At 35.8% G+C, this 23536-nt stretch overlaps 1 protein-coding gene across 1 annotated transcript in view; it reads right to left on the reverse strand.

Moving 5' to 3' along the window:
• The window catches only part of dachs (unconventional myosin-IXb-like dachs), a 215216-nt gene that overhangs the window by 59979 nt on the left and 131701 nt on the right, over positions 1-23536 (reverse strand). The window contains exons 3-4 of the mRNA XM_085821527.1: positions 10615-10754; positions 444-613 (exon numbers count right to left, since the gene is read on the reverse strand). Of these exons, the coding sequence (XP_085677653.1) occupies positions 444-613; positions 10615-10754 (310 nt within the window). The remainder of the gene's footprint in view (positions 1-443; positions 614-10614; positions 10755-23536) is intronic.

Raw genomic sequence — 23536 nt, forward strand, 5'->3', positions numbered from 1 at the left:
CATTATTTAATCTTATCGCCAAGTATCTAACTGTCAATACAACTTTAATGTTGGATTTATTCTATCCTTTTTAATCCTCCCTTTTCATTTCTACTTATTTCATACCGCAGGAAGTTTTACGCGTTCGCTTATTCGTTCAATTTTAGAAAATCGGGGCTTACTCAGTAAATCGTTTATTCACGGAGCACCCATCAGGCATAAAACCTTAGAGTACTGCAAAATATTCCCTTAAAATTATTTAGTTCAGTTACAGTTACTTTTTCAGTTACAGTTAGCACAAATGGTTCCCATTCTCGAAATTTCAAATCGAGAAATATATTTCGTAAACATTACACACGATGAAGAAATAGTGTTGTAGAAATCGTTGAATTTTCAACAAGTAATATGCTCATAAAACGTATGTATGTTAATTGAAAGAGCAGTTTAATGTTGAGATAACTTACCTGAGTATGATGGCTTGAGGATATCCGGTTTCGCTTTGTTGCCGGACCGCCTCGTGAACCACTCTGAGCAACTGCGGACAACGTGACGCTGCGTGAGCGCTGCTCAGCGTGAGAGGGTTGCCCACGTCCTGGTACGGGTTTACGGACAAGAGAATAGGACCTACGTTTGTCTGCAAAGGAGAAAAGTCAATTTTCAGAAACGAACAGTTTCAAAAATAACATGGAAAATAAGAATTGAAAACATTATACCGTATTTCCCTCTTCCTTTTATAACTAACTGTATCGTCCAAAAATCGAGAGGGAAAATTACGTGAATAATTTGATTCACGAAGAACGCGGCTACAGTAAGAACATAAAAATTAACAAGCAGTCATTCACAAGTACTCATATTGGGGTATATTACGATGTTGCTTCTTTACCAAAAAAACTACATTCCCATAAGAATACATAGTAATATTATCATGGCAATATCTGACGAAAATTGAGCCGGACACTGGCTCAGTTACCTTGTAAAGACCCAGAGGCACCTCACACGAAAGAGCAGTTCCCGACAGGGACATCGAAGGAAGGAAAGAAAAGGGGGCCGAACGGAAGATCGCATCTGCAGCAGATTAAACTACAATGAGCTGGAAAGTAATTAATAAAAGTAAAATGGTATCATATGTCTGGAAAGCATCAGACATTTTGTCCGGGCGGCTTAACGAAAACTCTGCTCAAAATATAACGTATTTCTTCCGCCTTCTTAGCGTGCCTTCGTGGCGTAGTGCTCTGCACTCTCGGCGCGTATTCCAGAGGTTCGTGGTTCAAGAGGTTCCCGGCGAAGGTATTGCTCATTTTTCACATCTTTTGCTTCGAAATAACCTAATGTCTCTACAGTGGCGCCCGAACTAAAAGGAAAAATAAAATGAGTGAACTGTCAGTAGAAATTGAATACAATGAAAGAAAATGAAAATAATCAAGGGAACACAATTTACCAATAAACTAAGGCCTCAGAGAGAAAACTATGTACGAAAGAGGAAGGAGAAAATTACGCGAATATTTTTTTAATTTTCAGAACCTGGAGCGAAAAAGCTAGAGGAAAACATACGCGAGGCAATGTGGTATTCCAAAATATTGTTAAAATATTTGAAGTGAGATAAATCCACTTCAACGTTGAAAAACAATGTTAAAGTAAGTTACCGATTATAAAAAAATAGTTACCAAAAATGAAGAATGGTTATGCATTGACTTGCTTAGAAGACAAAGGAGTGTTAGGGAGAAAATAGTTAATGGTAACTTGCATAAACAAAACAAAAGATGCAAATTTAACGCTTTCTGTTGTCTGGAAGCGTGTAAACAGCACAACGTTAAAACGTTTGGCAGAAATTGTGGCCAAATGCCATGAAATAAAAATTCTGTGGAAGAAAAGAAATGTTATGGATAATCGGATAACCAATCATTCTGACTTACCGAAGCTGAAAATTTCATGATTTTTCAATCTGCTAAGAGACTGACAGGTATGGAATTTAGCAAGATGCATGTTCCAGATTCGTGCGTAACAGCCAGGGTAAACGTTTGACAGTGTCTCGTGGGCATAACATCCATTATTCTCATCGTGATCAAGATGTGGCATCATTCCATCTTTTCACCGGACACGATTGCCTCAATATGGTTATCTCTTTCGTATCAGGTTCAGAAATTCTGCAGTGTGTTCTTTTTGCGACTCTGGACAGCCTGTGGACAAAGAACGTTTAAACACTGCAGCGTGTTCTCTTTGTGACTTTGCACGACCTATAAGCAAAGGACGTTTAAGCACCACAGTGGGTTCCCTTGGTGACTCTGGACAGCTTTCTATGGACAAAGAACGTTTAAACAATCCAACGTGTTCTCTTTCCGATTCTCGACAGCTTATGGCCAAAGAATGCTTTAACACTCCGGTGTGTTCTCTTTGTGACTCTGGACAGCCTACGGACGAAGAACATTTGGTAAATCCACGGAGTATAAAGATACTCCGTGTGTAAATCTTCACATCATGATAACTTGGCGATTTTTTGGCGACCAACCCTGCTACAGCAAACTGCTAGTTTTATTTTGGACGCCATTTTATTTTCACGAAGTAAAGGCATGTTAAAAAAACATCCCAGAATTGCACAAAAATGGCATTGCGCACACTTTTGACTTTATCCATGTACACATCCACCTATTTTCACTTAAAAAGTCAAAGAAAATTGACAAAAATCCAATTCTTCTTACTCTTGTAAAAAGCGCCAAACAAATAAGTGGGCGATTCTGCACTTCAGCAGCGAAATTGTTTCTAAGTGCTTATTAGCTAAAATCACGACGGAAATTTTCCGGAAAATGTCACATCACATGTCTCATGATCTCTCATTTCTCTGAGACAAAATAATCTGTGATTCGAACTGTGTACTTCTCAGATTATCGCTAAAGTCCTAGCTAGTAACCTTTATCGCCTTACCAAAATGTCGCCAAACTACCTGTTACCATATTCTAAAGATTAGCCGAACATTTAAAAATGTGTTGTGCGTTTAGTAGTTTTAATTCTGTCACCCTGTACTGGGAAACAAGACAAGTTATGATTGGAGTGTCAAAAGCCAGGCATATGTGGATAAACAAATAAATTTTCTGCAGCTGTAAAAAAATTTAAGATTAACATTGTCTGTTTGAGCGGAGTGTATAACAATAACAGCAGATGTAAAAGGCATCCCTCCACAGGAAGTATGACTGAATAATCACCGCAACCAAAGTGAAAAAAAGTATTGAACGAAGAGTTCATAAATTTACGATATTGTCTCCTTTGAAAGAAAATACCCGCAGACAAGTATAATGAGTATTTCTCAGAGATTTTCATTGAAAGGAATCGCGTATCGAAAGTTTCGCGTCGGGAGTGAAAGCAGCGTCGAACATTAATAGCCGCCTCAATTTCCATTTTCAAGGTGTGAGTTAAGGGTCACGCATTTGCTTCTGAAACGCTCACGAAGAGCCGTAAATCGTGACCCGGCTGCATCGTGACGACAGCAAAAGACCGATCGTGACTTCGGAAACACCCTCATAGGCGGTCAAGGCCGTTACACGTGAAGAACGGATTGCAAGCAACAAAATGTTCCTCTATACGGATTAATTTCATATAATCTGCGGTATCTATCCTCTTAGCCTGATAGATCCATCGAAAAATGTCCTTCTATAGACTGCCTTATCTGATCATGCGCGACCAAAAATCAATAATACTTTTTATATTTATTTATATATTTAAAGCGATGTCACTTTTACCCGTTATTATAAGTCATGGAACAACCTAAAACCTTACAAGATATCATATTTACACCGGAAATAATCATAGCCTTTGCAAGTTGCTGGGCAAACCTCATCCTTCGCCTCTGGTTTCCCGCTATTTACCAGAACTAGCTTTGCAAAACAGCGTAAAATATACAAGTAGATGCTGTGCAACTATTTGGGACACTTGCCAGAAAGAAGTGCTTTCCAGACACACCTGTAAGATACTACTCTACGAAAGCACGAAAGATAAAAGTGTGCTATGAAGGAACTCATGTGTAGTGTTGTATGAGAAAGCAAAACACATGAAATGTGAACTCATGAATAGTGTTGTATGAGAAAGCAAAACACATGAAATGTGAACTCATGAATAGTGTTGTATGAGAAAGCAAAACACAACGGTAGATGCAGCGCAACCATTGTGACTCCTGCCAGAAATACTTTTTCAGGAAAATTACAAAATACATGGGTAGATATTATGCTCACACTGCAACGGGTGGCAAAAATCGTGTACATCCTCAGGGATTCGGACATCGTAAATGTTAGAGTTTGAATTATATATGATCAAAAACCAACAAGCTTCCAAAATATATTTATTTATTTAAAGCCACGATAATTAGGCAAAATATTTGCGCACTATTCAGAACCGGATTATGATTTTTAGAAGCACTAAGCATATAAAATAATTCGGCGTCCTCACAGACATTTACGCCAGTCACAATGTCCAGTCAGTTCACGGGTATAGTATTTTGGATCTGATGATACGTAACTGTATGAATTAGTAAACAGTAATGGAACATTTCCTACAGTACTTATGCGTTTTTACGTGCGTGCAGGTTCGTAACGGAATGAATGCACACAGAGCCGAAGAAAGTTTGGTGTAATTTATTCTACCGAAAGAAACACTTTACAATTCTAGAGCTTTCCACAAAAATACACGTGCAGCTCTTCTCAGCATCTCAAAGTACAGTCACTGATTACCACTTCAAAACTACTAAGAAAGTTAAACACAACGCAATGCAAAGCGAATCTAAAGAGGGAAGCTCGCACGGAGATCTGACTCTGAACTAAAAACGGAGAAATGATCCTCTCTCCGGGCTTATAGAGGCAGCCGGATAATTTCCAGTACTCTCAATTTCTCGAAATTACTGGAAGGCATGTACATTTACATCTACATCTAAGGGCCGAATGCGGTTACAGTTATTCAATTACAGCATACCAGTTATAGTTATACAGGGACGGGACGAAAATGTTGCCAGATGGTCGCTAAGTTTGGTGATTTTTGAGAATTTTTTGCCATATTTGGCGACAAAAACTAGTCGCCAAACCATCGCCATCTTGGCGATATCTCGCCACTTTAGCAAGATAGCCATTTATCTCAATGTTAAATACACTTGCCCGTTTCCGATAGAGCTTCGCTTTTTCGAGACACTTCATATTATATTACACAAGTGATACTATAATTTTATTTATAATTTCACTAAAATTAATTACATATGTACAAAATTCGTAACAGGTTGAATAAATTACAAATATTTTATTTTGATTACTTGTTTATTTTCGTTTTGATAATCCGGATTTCTTAATCTTTTTAACCTAACTTCGCACAACGCGCAGTAACTGAAATGAGGAGAGAAATGATACTCATTCTTTAAATTAAGAACCAACTCTCACTCTTTTATATCCGTGCTTCTTTTTTCTATTATTAACTAAGAAATAAACACACAATATTGTCGACTTAAAACAACTAGTCATAATTTAATGTTTGCAAAAATAGTGGATGTGAAATCTGTAATTACATGACCCTCAAGTGTTTGCTGATTGCTGATGTTGACATCAATTAACATTTTCTTTTCCCTCTGAAAGCTCTTTTAAGGTGAATAACCTACCAAGAAATGAAAGTAACAGAAACTTCGGGAAAACATTACAAATTTTTTCCCTTTTTGTATTTCAGGCGAATATTTGTCTTCTAATGTGACGGCATTTTTCGGTGAATTAGCACTGTTGTTGACATCATTTTGGAACAGAACTGTACCAGTTTTTACCAGATCTTACTATTATTCATGTGTTGCCAAGAGGACGTTTAGATAATTTTGTGTTTTTATAGGCTGCTTTTCTTTTTTTTTTTTTTAAATACCCATGCATTAAAGAATAATTTATTTTCATTGTGCAATTTCCCACTTTAAACTGACATGATTAAGTAGTTTACTAACTGCAATGAAAATAATAATAATAATAATAATAATCAGCAATTAAAAGTAAAATAAAGGCTCAAAACGAAATTCTGAAACGTATTTTACGCAAAATATATTAAAAAAAAATGATATTATTGTCAAAACCTATGTGCACAAAAATAAAATAGTTCCAATTTTCATAATAAAAATCTGATGTGGATACCACACGACTTTCTTGTACGGTCTGTTAAGTTATAAACATTTTTTTCTGCACTTCATTTAAACTTATTTCTTAGAATTATTATAATTTAATTAACCGATTCCTTGAAGCAAATTGAAAATAACATTAGAAATTGCAAAATCTGAAATTAAATATTCCGGTCAACTTTTGTCTCAAACTTCATATAATCTTATTTTTCATAACGAGTATAAAATATACTCAAATATAAGTATAGGAAGCGAAAGACCGCATTAAAAGTTAGATTTCATTATTTGCCCCAAATGAATTCTTAATTAATTATTATTCCCCAAAGTAATTCGCGTATTCCAGAGGTCCGTGGTTCGATTCCCGGAGAAGGCGTTGCTCATTTTTCACTTCTCCTGCTTTCACAATACCTGATGTCTCTACACAGACGTCAAGAAAAAATCCAATCTAATTCCCCTTTAAATGCACTTTACAACCCGTTTTCTAAAACACAGTCCGTGTGCCCACATATCACGTCAAAAAAAATCCGTCCAAAATACCGTTATTACCATGTTTCCGTCTTCCGAAAACACTGAAGACTCTTAGAGGCTGTTCGCACATTTTTTAGACGAATTTGGTAAGCGGTAATAAAAAATCGTTTGCTGCAAAAGAAGTAATTGCAATTGTACTATTTTTTTAAAAGTCAAAACTATCGTCTGTGGCTTGAAAGTTTTGTTTTTATTCAAAATGGCGAATTTAACAAAGCAGTGGTTCGAAGGCTACATTGACGCTCTTTCCGAAGAGAAATATGCATACTCCGTTATCCAAAAACGATGTGAGAGTCATGGTTTTGTGATATCTAAAGCGTCGAAAGGTAATATCATCAACAAGAAAGGAAAAAAACGTCAAATTGGAAGCCTCAAGTCGGACAAAAATTCCAAACAAGTATCCAAGGAAAAAACGGACACCTTCGACTATTGCAAAGGTACGTTGTTTAACGCAGGACACGCTGCAGAATTCTATATGAGAAACACTTAACAATTGTCACAATAGATGAAGCATGGGTGTGTTTAAATGATTGTAACAAAAAAAAGAGCCATTTATTATCAAAAAAGGGGGAGAAAAAAAATTAAGTACATGGTTCAAAGAATCGAAAGAAAGTTTTTCTAAGGGATTCATGATTGTTGCTGATTTTTCTTATAATGGCAAGTTAAAAATAAAGAGAGTGCAAAACAAATGTCAAGATTAACTCCAAATACTATCAGAAACGTATTTTATCGCCAATTTTTCTGAATGAAATACCATCGCTTTACCCACAGTGCCATCCATCTGTGAGACTAACTCCATCAGGACAAAGCTAGCAGTCATACATCAAAATTCACTGTAAATTTCCTAAAAGAAATGGAACAAAAAACTGGTATCAAGGCTATACCCTTCACTGATATCCCTACTACATCTCCCGATGTGTCACTTATGGACTTTTGTGCGTTCGGACTTTTAAAAAATTAATTATCCAAACATTGTCCCAAAACCCTAACAGGACTTTGGAAAGCTTTTCGGGAGGAATGGGATAGAATACTTCTTCTGCCACTTCAAAAGGCATTATTATCCTGGAAATTGCGGTGTCGAAAGATAGTTCAGAATAAGGGATGTCAAATAGAACATTTAAAACACAAGAATTTTATGTAATTAAGTTTTGTGAATACAATATACATCGTCTAAAAAATGTGTGAACAGCCTCTGTATATGAAGGTTTTACAGTTTCATTTTAATATACGCGATGCTGACGAGCGGGAGTAGCAGGGACTTTCTTGTTACACGTTCCGCCATAGAAAGCCCATTTATACATACATTTAGAATTTTGGAAGCATCAGTTGTTCAACTTTTCAAGGACGGTCTCTTCTCAGCATGTTGTGTACACTAATAATACTAGAAATCAGTGATCTCAGAAAGTCCTCTCAAGTAGGAGTAGAGGAAGAGGAGAGTGAGATCCTTGGAATACTGCCCTGAGGCATATTTCACAAGTGCCCATCAGCGTAGCCACTGAGGGAGGGGTTTCAAAAATGGACCAATGAGTTTCTATTGCTCTTGTGACGTCGTGCATGTGAGCGTATGTTGTTTACGTTTTAACTGGCATTTGTTTCGCAGTTATAAATGTACGGCGTAATTGTAGAAAATCTCGTAGTGCTTTCGTTTTCTGAGTTGAATTAATCGCTGACATTTTACTTTCGCGATTTTTACCACTCTTTGATATTTGGAGTGATGTTCACGGCATATTATCTCCCTCTGCATCGAGAAAATGACTCAGGCTACAATTAGCATCGAATATTATGCATTTACTAACAAATGTGGATTAAGAGAATTCGTGTGTATAGTTTTATTTCTATTTTTATTTTTTATTGAGCTGAGAAGGATTGGAAGTGTTCCAATGAATCTAGTGTTTTCTTATTTCAGTGCTTACATTCTTTTTATTTTGAAAGCGTAAGATTCAGAATACATATTGTGTATGATCTTGTAGAGACATTAGGCATTTTTTGGAAGCCGGAGAGATGAAAAATTAACAACTCCTTCGCCGGAAATCGAACCAAGGACCTCTGGAATACCGGCCTAGCGTGCAGAACCACTACACCACGAAAGACGCTTGGAAAGTGGGAGAAATACCTTATAATCTGATTATATCCATCGTTAACATTAAAAGTTATATGTGAATAAATTGAATATATTTGTTATGAATAGATAAATTCATTCTGTATGATGAGTGTTTTTTTGTGTAATTAAGAGTAAGCAGTTATTAAATGTGAAATTTAACACACTAAATGCAAATTAGTGAATTAGGAATGAAAATTAGTGAAGTAAATGAATGAATAAAACTTTGAATAAAATTATGCATTGCCTATTATTGTAGAACATCTTTTTCATATAGACTGCAATAAAAAGTACTGACTTCTATTTACACATATAACTGGTGCAAATATTTTTCTCATATGCATAATGTTATGTAAAGATAGCATTTGGGTTCCAAATGTGTATCACATATTTCTTTCGTCTTATTTATCACTTATTAAGTAATATTTCGCATGAATATTTTTTCGGAGTATCCAACATGTGTTTGTATTTATTTCAAATTCTTTCAACCAGATAGTGAAATCTTCCCAATTGCTTATATTTGATCTAACTTCGCAATGAAAATTTTCAGAAGAAATAGACGATGTATAGAAATTTGTACAGAAAACTGCGTGGCAAAATATTTTTACCATCTCGCTTAAATCTTAAAGCGTGCGAAAGGTCATGTGACATGACAGAAATATTACTGAATGCTCATTGGTCCATCCTAGAAGCCACTCCCTCGGTGGCTACACAGATGTGCACTTGTGAAATATGTTTCCCGAAGTGTTCTCCCTCAAAATTGGGGAGGAAAGTTTAATAGTTAGGTAGGTTCAGCAATACCTCAATTGCGTGTCGTGCCACGGAGGTGCTGGCCTAGCTTCTACCTGTACCTGTTAATCAATGTAGCCTGTAAAAATAAATAGTGGCATAGCCGTACATCCCACTCTCGAAAAAAATTCACAAATTTTTTTATTTCAGTTTTTCATCAATAATTTTTTTTTAATCAAGGCATATTGCAATAATAAATACCGGTATAGCTGAATATTGTACATTGGAAAACATTCACGAAATTTGGTATTAAACAAGTTATTGTGTAAGAATAAACACCGGTATAGCCATATATTATATATTTGAAAATATTCTAGAAACTTTTTGTTAAAGAAGATAACTTTTAAGAATAAATATCGGTATAGCAGTATATCCTACATTCGAAAACATTTACGATTTTTTTCTTTTTGGTTAGTTAAAGTATTCTGTAAAAATAGATACCGTTATAGCTACAACCCACCTTCGAAAACATTCATGAATCGATTTTCAAGTAAAATATGTAAATAAGAAATGTGAAAAGTACTGTCGAAAACACAACAGTATCCAATACTGCAACTATCAAAATATTATTAAATTCCTACTATTAGCTCACACTCACCCTGTATCTTGTTCAAATTTTTAGTCGTTAATAAAATACTTTTCATTCCTCCACTCAAGTTCAAATACATTTTTTGAAACTTGTAGCGGATGACACTTGATGTTAACGTAGTTTTTTCCCCATATTAAAATTTTTTTAAATTTTTTCGTATTTTTAAAATTTTTCTTTGTTGACCTAAGTAGGAAGTGATTTTTAAAAAGTTTTTTTTATTTAATTAATTATTAATTAATTTATTTGCAATCGTTAATAAAACACTTTTTAATCATCCACTCAAGCTCAAATACACTTTTTAAACTTGTAGTGGATGACACTTGATGTTAATACAGTTTTTTCACGTATTAAAAAATTTTAAACTTTTAATTAAAAAAAATTTTTTTTGGTACTTAATTTTTTTTTTTTTTGGGGGGGGGGGACTTTTTAAAATATTTTGTTGACCTTAAGTAGAAATTGGCTTTAAATTTTTTTTTTTTTATATTATTTGCTTTTGCATTAAAGAGGCGTAATACTTACAAAATACTCTCTGTTGAAGAACCGGGCATGAAGTGTTCTGAGGACAGCGTCTTCGGTGAGAGGTCCAGGCAAGTGGATGAGGTCCTGCACTTCGGCACACACACTGTGTCTCATCATTCCAACGGTGCCTTTGCTCAGTTCTGTTGAAAGACCAGAAGACAAAAGATTAGCCAACAGACGATACAAAAGGTGTCACCATCTAATTTAATACTTTATGGTATGAAAAGAATAAGCATTAATGAGGGTACAAAAAGAAAATATTCTCTTATGACCACACCTGACGGTTGCAGTCGACCATTTTTCTCAGGAAATTGGAGGGGTGAGTTACAATTGCGTTGGCGCCAAATTCCATTGAAAATAACGTATCGAGGACTCCAGCGCATTTTTTTTAAAATCCTAACTTCAACAATAGAAAACGGGGTTTTGTGCATAGACCCCTCTGGTATGACTTCCGGTATGAAGAACATTTCTTTTCAATATCCTCTTCCCCCTTCTAAACATTCTTCGTTCCCCGGACCAGTTGAGTCATCTGCCTCTTAGAAAAAAATGATTTTAAAATCGAAATGCACCCTAAAGGGGGCTCGCGTAAGCAGACGTGTGGCAAAATATGACACTTCAACAATCATTCAACAAATTCGAAAAATATTTTATAAATAGTGTTATTACTAACAAGTTTAAATCGACAGTTATTTAAAAACTCACATTCCTCTCGTCATATTCCTTAATTCAATCAAGAAAATGTTTAATTAATTGTTACATTTTGTAGTATTTAAAAGACACTTCTTCTGTAACATAACATTCTAATACTTGCGACAATATTTAATTCTACGTTTTTGAGCTTTTGAATATTTTTACACAAATTAATTATATTAGAAATTACGATAGAGTCTACTTCGGTGGTCTCCAACGGGCGGCCTGCGAAGCATTTTTTTGCAACCCTGCAAAATATTTCAGTTACTGAAAATACAGTGTTGCAAAGATTTAAAAAATTGTCTTATTTGAAGTCTGAATTTACATTATTTTTATTTCCATTAAAAGCGAACATGAGTAACTCATCAGAAAAATCTGTAAATGGAGCTAATTAATTTACAATGTGATATAAAACTTATTAAAATTTTGAAGATACAGATTTGATTAAATTTTATCCGTACTTTTCGAGAAATAAATAGTTCAGTTACGAGATTTTGCATTGAGAATAATCCGTTGTTACAGAATACGTTTATATCACAGCAGCTGTTTTTCACAGTTAAAAATTACTAAGAAATGAATCCGATTACTAAAGGAGTATTTACAACGTGCGATGATTGGTTAGGTTTATTTGATTATAGCAAAGCAGTCGAGGGATATGTGCTTAAATAGAGGGATGCCTTCATGAAGAACTTTTCGAAGAGAAACTGGTTACAGATGGGGAAAACCGCGAAAACGTCCATGTAGTCAGCTCATTTGGTGAGATTCGAACCCCGGAAAGAACAGACACTCCTCGGAGACTTTACCGCTTGGCCACTGGTCGGTTCAATACGCAAGCAAGATAATTTCTAGTAATTTTCTCCAGTGCTACAAACTTTACCATAATCACATACGATTAAGTGACAAGCTGGAATAAGAGATAAATTAATCGTAATTATTAACATACGCGTATTTTACAAATAAATATGCATCACATATGTATTTAAATGTATACGCCAAAGAAAAATGTCATAAAAAAGAAAAAGAACGGTCGCCCAAAAAGGTTTGTCAAGATTTTTTTTACGCTCTCGCTTTTCAACTTGCAGTCTACCAGTCTGCTGCTGCACTCTTTCCTGCTAACCCATTTTTCTTCTTTTTAGCTTTATTATTAACCATCATTTTCTCCGCATTACGCCATATACAATTCAACGGCAAAATTACAAAAAGTGGTATATTTCTCCTATTGTGATAAAACAACAGTGCATAGAGTCATCGAATTTTGAATGACGTAATCCTACTGCGAGTATGGGCATGTGGAAGCCCAAATTTGAAATTTGGAATTTGCTTTATTATCTTTTTCATATGTTGTAAAACTTTAACTTATTTTTGATTAACAAACTCAACGATTTAAAAGCGAGCCATGGCAACACTACGGGGAAAAAAAATTATCTCTAGCGCTAGACTCTGTATCGGGAAATTTTAAAGATATGCTCATTTAAAAATTATTTTGCGATATTGCTGCTGAACTGAATTTATGGTTTGAGTACGTAGAACATGATATTTAATAAATAAAGGTAACTTACAAAACGTTAAAAAAAGCCTCTTTGGACGTAATTTAAATTCTGAAACCTTTCAGAATTTTTTTTTTTTTTTTTTTCAAGTCAGAGTTTACATTATTTTTATTTCCATTAAAAACGAACATGGATAACTCACCAGAAAAACTGTAAATGAAGCTAATTAATTTACAGTGTGATATAAACCTATTTAACGTTCATTTGTTGTTGAATTCGTCTGTCCCCTCATAGCCCTTCGCTTATTAGGTGGGCTGGGGGCCAGTGCTTAGAACTAACTAACTAACTAACCAACCTAGAGCCGTCAAATTTTGAGTAACATAATCCTCCACCCGAACATGGGCACTTGAAAGTCCGAATTTCGAATTTGTTTTATTATCTACATCCTATTTTGTAACACTTCAAATAATTTTTTATTAACAAACTCAGCAATTTGAAAACGAATAGTGGCAACACTGTACGGAATAAAACATTTTTATCTCCAGCGTGCGAAATTGTGTATCGGAAATTCTAAAGAAAAAATAAGCGTTATATTTTCAAATTTTCGCAGGACTAGTTTCGATGGTTTTAACCGAACCATCATCCTCAGCTGCAAAAGCGCAAATGAAAGAAAAAGCAGCTGAGGATGGTGGTTCGGTTAAAACCATCGAAACTAGTCCTGTGAAAATTTGAAAATATAACGCTGATTTTTGTTGTTTGACTTCTGAATTAGAAATATAACGCTGTTAAGTGAACCTAGCGCCAGAGTGTCGCTATGGTAAACAAATATAGTGAATTTTAAAGAGATCATTTATTCTATTGTGGTTTATGCGCTATCGACGAAGTAGATTTAATTCAATCCAATAAGTTTAAATGAAATGCAAGAAAAAATGAGTATAATTTAATATTCCATACAAGGAAGTCATGTGGGGTACACATCAGATTTTTATATAAAGAGTCATTCGTAAATTGTTCATATTTTTCGCTTGCAATTTACAAATGCATGGTACGTGGGCATACTTGCCACTATAATTAATTCTACTTTTTTTCAATAACTATTGTAATCGTGCAAAATCTCGGTTAATAGATTTCAACGGATATTTTCATTTTTCAACAGAAATATCCATTCTATACCCGAATTCATTAAGACTATTCTTGACGTCATGGCTGAATGTACGGATAGAATAAAGATTAAAAATAGATCCGTTTGTGACATCTGCACGTAATACGCATGTAAGTCACATAGTTCAGAAACGATTAGCCGTAAAACGTTGAAATTTCGTATGTGGGACTACTGCGACATCTAGTTGTGCACCTCCCTTCTTTAATGGAAACGGCATATGCTTTCAATAACAGAAGTTTTTCAAAGCACGAAATTATTCAAGTTTTGGCAATTAAAAAAAATCCGAAATTGCATTCGAAGGTAAAACACAGATATGTTATATGTTTTATAACCTTGAAACGATGTTACGGAAGTAAAACATAATGGTTCAAAATTAGGCAATAAAAAGCAACCTTAGTCTGAATTCAACTTTGCACATTGAGAGCGATGAAAATTAGGTCTATTTTCTCCAGGACAGAAAAGAGATTTTTCTCTTAAAGGAAGAACTATTATACGGCTACGTAAGCAGAAACATGGAAGAAGAGATAACCACTTTAAATGTTAGGAACGTCATATGTCGAGGATATTAATAACGAAAGGTGAAAAAACTGAAATATTAGAATTTTGAAAACGTTGGGAAGAAATGGATCTGAATTGACGTCATAAACGGAAAAGATAATTTTTAATTTTTTTTTGTGGAGTGAAAAATTTTAAGGAAAACTAATTCACCAATAGAAGAAGCTTTATGAATTATTTTTATAGAACCAAACTCGAAATTGTGATTAAGTGTCCAGCTATGATTAGGTAACAAAAACTCGTTGATTTCTCGTTTTTCGCTAGTCTTTATCCGTTAATCATATCAGTCATTGCTTCTTTCCCCCCCTTTTTTGTCTTTTTATTATTAACGTTTCGTGCGTTAATTTTATTTAATAAATATCACGTTCTTCGCACTTGAGCCGCATAAAATTCCTGCATCTGTTGCTTTCAGATAGCTTAGTTTGTTAATCCCCAACACACAGATTCAATATGGAAGACAAAAATCTTACATCTTAGCGAATGGCAATAGACTCGAATGAAAAGTGAAACGAAGCATTTTTAGTAGTTCGACGCAAAATCGTGTTTCGAGACGAATAGCCCTTTTGGGCTAATAACAATAGAAAGAAGGGAAGGAAGGAAAAAAAAAAAAAAAACTCGGAATAAATACACATTTTCTTTCCATTCGTGTGTTAAAATAAATAACAAATACGACACCTAACGGACCTAATTGCGCTATAAATCGCTTCACGGAGGCTGGTTCAGAGAAGGGATAAAAAAAAAAAAAGATACATCGCTTATCCAAAAGATCAGCCAAGCGATGCGTAAGCTTACCTGAGCATTTTGCGCCCCCCCCCTTTCTCCGGAAATGACGGTGAATTCCGGGATCATGGGAAATATGTGTAGCAAAGAAATTCCGATGTCGATTTCCGCTCACGCGCGGATGATACCGTTGCCAAAATGAGGACAGGTACTTGAAAGGCGTCGGAAGAGAGGAGCAAAAGATGCAAATGAGGAGATAATACGGCAGTTGCAGGAAGTTAAAACAGACGTGTCTGAACATGCTCGGCAATGAAAACAATTAAAAAGAGGAAGAAGAGTTATACAGTGTGCGGGGTGAGTCTGATGTCAGAGGCCCAGGCGGAAAATAATGACTAAGGCATTGGGCATTTCCATTAATAATTTCAGAAATAAGTTATCCTTTCTGTAATATTCTGTAATATTTGTTAAATATTACAGAAGTTTTATCTTTATAGAGTGGATGATAGAACCAGAATCATTTTTAAACTCTCTCTGGTTTCTTTTACACTGGCAAAGCTAATAATATTGAGAAAAATTTTCTTCCGTTATTAAACTTTACAGCATTTTTTGACGGGGCACTGGTTATAGTTACAGAAGAACCTGGAATCGAACGCCTCACTTCACAAACAAATTACCTGAAAAAAAAACGCTTCGGACATGATGATTGTGTCGAGTAACAAACACTCAAATCGATATGTCTGAGGCAACCTATGCAACATAAATAACACTCAGGGATATCTAAAAACATTAATATTTTACACTGATTACCTATAATAATTTCCTTTTTTTCTACCTTTGTTTAACAAAACAATTTTTTTTAAATATAAAAAAAAATATTTTTTTTAAAAAGTCTGCAAAGTTTTCAAGTCTTTATATTACATCAAAGGGAGCTCTTTTTTTTTTTTTTTTCCCATTTGCACACACATACACGTTTCGTAGCCTTTTGGGCTTAAAAAATTTAAAAACAGCATATCTTTAGACTTTCCGATAGCCAGTCTCGCGCGATGGAGATAAAAATGTTTCAATCCGTACAGTAGTGCCATTGCTCGCTTTGAAATCCTTGAGTGTGTTGATGAAAAATTCGTGAAAGTTTTACAAAATATTAAATATACGATGGAACAAACTCGAAATTGAAAATTCCGGTTTCCACGTGCCCATGTTCGGGTGGAAGACTAAGTTATTCAAAATCAGATGACTCTAGATACCGCTGTTTTTTCACAGTGCGAGGAACGGCATACACTAATGCATTATTTAATGTCTTTAATACGGGGCGATAATATTGGGTGGCAGCAATTTTAAAAGCGATTCAAAGGTTTTAGTGATTCGACGCAAAATGCCTCTTCGAGAATAATAATCCTTCTTGGCTAACTAACGCACCTTTGGACTCATTTTAAATTTGTCTTTCTAAACATTTATCAAAACATGTATACATAAACAATATTAACGGTATCCAAAAGAAATAAATTAAAAATTGTATTTATTTTCTATTTGAAATCTGAGGTTTGGTACCTGCAAGATATTTTTTATTCGTCATAATTTGTAATTCAGATATTTTGATAGCTCAATATTACTATTTCAGACTGATGTTGATTTTTTAAAAACCTGACTTGTTTAATGAATCATTAGATAGCTTGCATTAATTTCAATTAAAAATAAACCTTTCTGAAAATTTCCCAAGCGGGACAAAACTTGCGAATAATTAACGATCATTTGCTCCCTTTAATTTATGGATTAAATTTGCTTTGACACACAAACAAAAATATTGTACGTTCGTTACGGGATTCGTGCGGATTTGGAGGGAATTTAGGTCTAAAGAAGCTTAGGAGCTTAGGACTTTAGATCCTGGAAAGAACTGACACAATCAGCGACACAGCTTTCCCACTATCAGGCTATAACGGTCGAGAGAGACCGCACGGACTGACTAACTATCTCGCACTCTATTAGCAGTGTTTGTATAGTTTTTGTCTTGTATTCAAGAACACTCTGGGCTAGACCGGTAAGAATTCGTTCCAGAAGGTTCTCCATCCGTCCATGGTATTTCTCCAATTTTTGTAGAAAAATATAGCCAAATGGTCGATTTTTCGCCAAATGTGGCAGCCCTACCATCCCTTGACATTTTATGGCAGTCCTAAAACTGCTTTGAGGGAAAGCTATCCCACCGCGCCTGTACATTTCGTAACAATATAACTAATTTTAGTCAATATGATATCATCAATTTTTAGTTGTTTAGTTCAGGGCTCAGTTCGAAGTAAAGAGGGATCTCGGTGCGAATTTCTCCTTTTAGATGTGTTTTGCATTACGATTTCTCTTGGGAAAATAAATTTTATCAAGCTATAACCGGTTCTGTGTGCATTCAATCGATTACGGATCAGTACACACACTAAAATATATATGTTTGGGATTAAATAATTATCAACTTCCTCTTTTCTTACACTACAGCCAAACACTCGATGGCATTGGGATTACATTACTTTGTTTGTAGCCTTGGAGAGAAATTACTAGCAATTTTTTTTCTTCACGATTTGTAGATGCTCACCGGTCAGTTGAATTCTTTTCTGGTTAATTTCAAATGTGAAAAAGAGTTGTTCGAATCTGACTCTTGAAATCTTGGCAACGCCGTACCTACAACAAACACGGAACTGAAAAGTATTTGCGAGCTGCATACAATTGCTTCGCGACCAGACTTACAGACCACAGACTTACCGGACCATGAATTCCGCTGGAAGTTTGATGGCTAGATTAGATTACAGGTGGAGACTTTGGATGCTTAGGATTTTTTTAATCACCCATGAAATTGAGTTTCTAGGCTATTTTGCAGCAAAAATGAGAAGTTACTTCAGAATAATGAAAATGAGCTGAACATAAAATAAGTATGGCAACGCCAGAAACAGCCACAAAAGGCGACTATGAAAGAAATACCGAGTGACTCCAAAGTCCGTCAAGATTTGAAAATTCAATAATTCACTAAATAATGTAGATAGAGAAGTTGGTTGTAGAGACATTAGGTTATTTGGAACCAGGAGACATGAAAAATGAGCTATGCCCTCGCCGGGACTCGAACCACGGACCTTTCGAATACGCATCGAGTGTGCTGACCATTACAGCACGAAGGCATGATAAGAAGGCGGGAGAAATACCGCATATACTCCCCCTTGTAAATGGCGACTGGGGACCAGGGGACCGAATCGCCAAATCCCGGAGGTGGAGATTCACCATCCACCACCTTTTTTAGTTTCAGAACCACTGTAGAGACATTAGATTACTTCGAAGCAGGAGACATGAAAAATGAGCACGAGACTCGAACGACGGACCTCTCGAATGCGTGTCGAGCGTGCTGACCACTACACCACGAAGGCAAAAGCCTTATAAGTTAAAAGCTGACACACATGCTTGAAATGCAATAGGGTTTTATTGAAAGCAAAAATAAGGGCTTAAAACGGCCAATAGATGGCGCTTCATATGATAACAAAAGCAATAACTGGCATAACAATAAATTTTTAGCAAAGACTGCATTCTTTTCAAATTTTCAACACGTTGGCCGTCATACATCAACAATTCTTGTAGTCGAGCAGCAGTATTGTGAGCAGAACTGTACAGCATATCCGTAGGTATGGTGAGAAATTGTTGTCTGATGTTGTCTTTTAGCATCCCTCGTAAGGTTGTACAATCGCGGTAGACTTGCGATTTCAGGTAACCCCTCAACCAATAATCACACGGATTGAGATGTTGCGACTGAGAAGCCAAACATGATGGAAGTAAAACCTTCATCTTTGCCTTCTATAATACTTAAATCCTGTCATTCCATCTTAAGTGTCCGCAGGCTCCACGAGCATAGAAGCCTTATGTTAACCATTTGCATTTTATTTCTGAGTGTTTGTCATAGCGGCCCGGCACACTGGTTTGCGCACGAGCTCATAATGCTGTTAAGCCTTGTGTGGTCGCAAGATTCAGCAATTCTTTCTTTGCAAATACGCGCGATATCTCTTAGTCGTAAATTTGTAATGCGAGTTGTATTCGTTTTGCGCCTACTACGGTGCGTAGATGAAATGCGATCTAAGCTCGTTAATGACCATCTGAAGAATACGGACTGGTTACGAACAGAGGCTTTTCACCTAATATTATTGATCAAACGGTTAAAAAAGTCTCCTGTCAACATCTCTCATCTCAAAGCCCTCTCTCGTTTTAGGAAATTGCAAAATTCTGTAATCATTCCTTCTTTCCATCGATTAGCTATAAACTTGCACATTTTTTATAGACATTTAACTTTCATGTATTTTTAAAATGTATCAATAAAATTCGAAGTTCCTTGCTTAAAGACCCCATTCTGGATACGAACTCCAGGGATATATACATTACCTCCCATTATGGTTTAATATACATAGGTCAAACTAAAAGAGCCTTAAAACTTCGCACGAAGCCTAATACATGAGGTATATGTTACGAAATATAAAACACATAAATCCTCTGTTTCCTAATACTGTTGGTAAAAAAAAAAAAAAAAAAAAAAAAAATGACAGTGTCGTATTTCTGCACCCAAAGTCATTCAAAAAACGTCTTCCTCTACTGATTAAGATTTTTTACATGTGTTTCACAGTCATAAAAACTTTTAGGTTTAGTCAATGATCAAAATTCCGATCTGTCTTTACTCTCTGCTTTTAAGCTCACCTTGTAGCGTTTGTAAGATATTTGGCCAGCATGAGCTGAATGATTTGGCACAAGATTTCAGACTATCTAAAAAAGTTTCAGAGCTGTTAGCATTAAGATTGCCTAAGAAAAACTTGCTTGAAAAAGGAGTTAAAGTATCCGACTTTCGGTCAAAAGAAAGTGCGCTTCTGCAATACTTTCAAAGTGATAATGGATTTCTGTATTGTATAATGTACATAGTTTAATGTGAGAGTTGGGAATTTCAGTCTATAACGAACTCTGGCACTGTTCATTGATAACTTGGGAGCGGAGCTTGACTTTTGTACTCCACAACGAAAATCTGTTTCGTGCAGTCCCAGTAGCCCAATAGCCACTCAATCATTTTGTGTGAAGACATAAAGAGAATCACTAATTTATTGCAATATCACATACACCAACATATCATCTGTGTTGACCTTAAAATCGTTCGCTTTCTTTTTGGCGAGCAACGCGGATGCACCGAGTATCCCTGCTTTTTGTGTTTGTGGGAAAGAAGAACTCGTGAGGAGCATGGGGTACAGTCGAATTGGCCGCCAAGATCTCACACGAAACCTGGTGATGCAAGCATTCTACAACAGCCACTTGTCAACAGAAAGATCATTACATTTCCACTTCTGCACATAAATCTGGGTCTCATGAAGCAATTTGTTAAAACTTCGCCCGTTCAAGGAGATTGTTTGTTTCAAGTATCTTATTTTGTCATTTCCTACGTTCTCATTTGAAAAGACAAAGGCCTATGTGTTTGATGATCCCTAGATTCGGCAGCTCCTTAAAAAAAGAACATTTCATTGGAAGAATGACAGAAATTCAAAAAAATGCTCCGTCGGCATTCAAAAACATTTTCAAAGATTTTTCTCGGAAGTACTCGAGCATAGAATTACAGCGAAATTATCCAGCATCTTTTGGAGAGCTTCAAAATGCTTGGTTGCTACATGAGCATCAAACTGCGTTTTTTTCGTAGCCATCTTGATAACTTTCCGAAAAATCTTGGTGCTGTCTACGACGAGCAGGATGAGCGATTCCACCAAGATCTGAAAGCTATGGAGACACGGTACCAAGGTAGATGGGTACCGAGGTAGATATTTACGATGGCTGACTATTATCGGAGCATCAAGCGGGAATGTCCACGGTTTAAACACTCAAGAAAAAGCACAGGCGAAAATTTTTACTATTAATATGTATGTTTATCATTTGGTAAAACAACTTTACTATTTGTATGAACAAAAATTAACTTGCAAGTAACTATATATAGCCTTTGTATGTATGAAACTATCCTTTGTGAGGAGTATATTTTGTATGTTTTCCATTTACTTTCGTACATACGCATACTTGAATGACTTTTAAGACAAAAAGAAAAAATCCCACAGCTTAAGAAGTTGACGTAATAGCCAAAAATTGAGGTTATTTTTGGATTCGGGGACCAGAAACTGATCAAAATCAAGTGAAAGGTCTAAGACATCGAAATTGCTGTTCCTCCAGTGTTATTATTGCTCAAAAAGTTTAAATATTATTTTCGAAATGTTCTGCATTTATCCTGTCGTTTGAATTGCAAAATCTTAATTTATGTGTTCCCTTTTAACTAGTGACACGAATTCGAGTAAAAAAAAAAAAAAAAAAAAAAATGGTGCTTAAAAGCAAATGTATACATTCTAAACAACTTAACACCCTAGAAGGTAGCTAAATGAGCGTTGCAGAACTTTAATAACTTTATACAAAGCGAGAAATTACAGCCACTCTTTCAGTTCTTCCGGTGAAATCTCGAGACCCCTATTTTCACCTCCTTACTAAACGCTGCCACTACTAATTACTAAAGCAGTTTAGAAGGGGATCTTATTGTTTCTTGCCAACAACCAAACAAACAAGAACGAAATGCGTGTGTACGGCCTTGCCGAGTAAGTTGTGGTTACGGATGGTTGATCCGGATGATTAAGGGACAAGTTTTTTTTTACTGCCCCCTCCCGAAAATATTCTTTATTAACGTTTATCAGTGAGGTCGTCTGTGTTCTATTGCTCATTGTTCCCACTGTACAAGAGCCCTGATTAAAACGGTTTACCAGATGGCTATCTCTACAACACCGTTAGAGTAGCAAATGGAAGAACAGAAGAAGAGAAAAGGATGCGTGTAGAAGAGGGGAAGATTTCGCGCGCTTTTTTACTGCGGCGCGCGTGTTTGGCAGACGACTATCGTTATGTGGCAGCATATCGATATGTATGATCGTTTCGGAGATGAATAGAGATACTTTGTATCGTATTCTAGATAACTCTGGGAGATAATGTAACATAAAACGATCGGAAAATGAAATAGTACTCTAGCATCACGATTCAAAAAGAGAGATGTCCTTTGAGGATCACTCGAGTAATTCGTGTTTTATTTTATTTGGTGTTAATTTTATTCTCCATAATTATTTGTCAAATATTAAATTTAACACTTTACTTACGAGATCTATGTGCTGAATCACGAATGTTTTAAATAAGCAGTGGCGTGCATACGATATAAAGGGACATCTTCATAACGGTGACCCGAGACGAAAATGCCAGCCCCTTTATTTGAGTCGGCCGCTATTCTCCAAAACCAAACTGGCAAAAGTAAGGTGCCGTGCCATAATATAAAAGTGCCTACACAATTTATAAGAGCAGTTTTGAACATATGTTATAAGGCATTTCTGGTATTTCTCCCATGTTCCTAGCGTGCCTTCGTGGTGTAGTGGTTCTGCACACTGGGTCGGTATTCTAGAGGTCCGTGGTTCGATTCCCGGCGAAGGCGATTGTTAATTTTTCATCGTTCCTGCTTCCAAATTACCTAATGTCTCTACAATGTTATTGGCACCTTTATGGCTCTCACCCTCTCTTATGTAAGCAGGGTTTCCGCTTGCTTTCAGTGATCAGGAAGGAACATTAAAAACCTTACTTTACAGAAGTACTCCAGCAAAGGGAAGGGCGCCTTTTAAAACTCTCTCTCTTAAAGAACAGTTCCCGATTTTACAAACGTTCTGGCACCTTTATTAAAGCCGCCACCGTAGAGGTTTTTATCTGGGAAAACAACTTCCGATTGTCCCTTTTAAAACTTTTCGTCTCGAAGAACAGTTCCCGTCTTACATAAAGGTACGGGCACCTTTGCAAACCTGCATCGCCGTAAAGGTTTCTGCTTTGGAGAGCGGTTCGAGATTTCGCAAGCACACACACGCTAAAGTAGAGTATCGATTATTATTGATATAATTGACAACATTTTTTGATAGACTTCTGGCCTTGTCAAAATTTGATAAAAATCCATTCCACGTTAAAAGTTCTGTTTATGACAAAATCTTTCATTATAACTTTTAAAAGTGGGTAATTCTGCACAAAGTGTTTAGCATCTCCAGTTTCATTACACCTGCCACAGAGGTCGGAAATTTGAAGATTAAATCTTTTAAAGTACGCAGAAAACGTCCGTGACCAGTTAAACTATGATTTAAATCTATGGCACTATATATTTGCTCTTCTTTCATTGTTACCAGTTTCACACGCTTTTATTTTTGTCAGACATTTCTCATATTTCTTTCATAGTTAAGCGTAAGGTTAACTATGGAAAAGAAATGGGTTACGCTTA

Source organism: Stegodyphus dumicola, chromosome 8 (assembly GCF_044657685.1).
Source record: "Stegodyphus dumicola isolate Sdum_Otavi_A_Nest chromosome 8, ASM4465768v1".
Lineage (NCBI taxonomy): Eukaryota > Metazoa > Arthropoda > Arachnida > Araneae > Eresidae > Stegodyphus > Stegodyphus dumicola.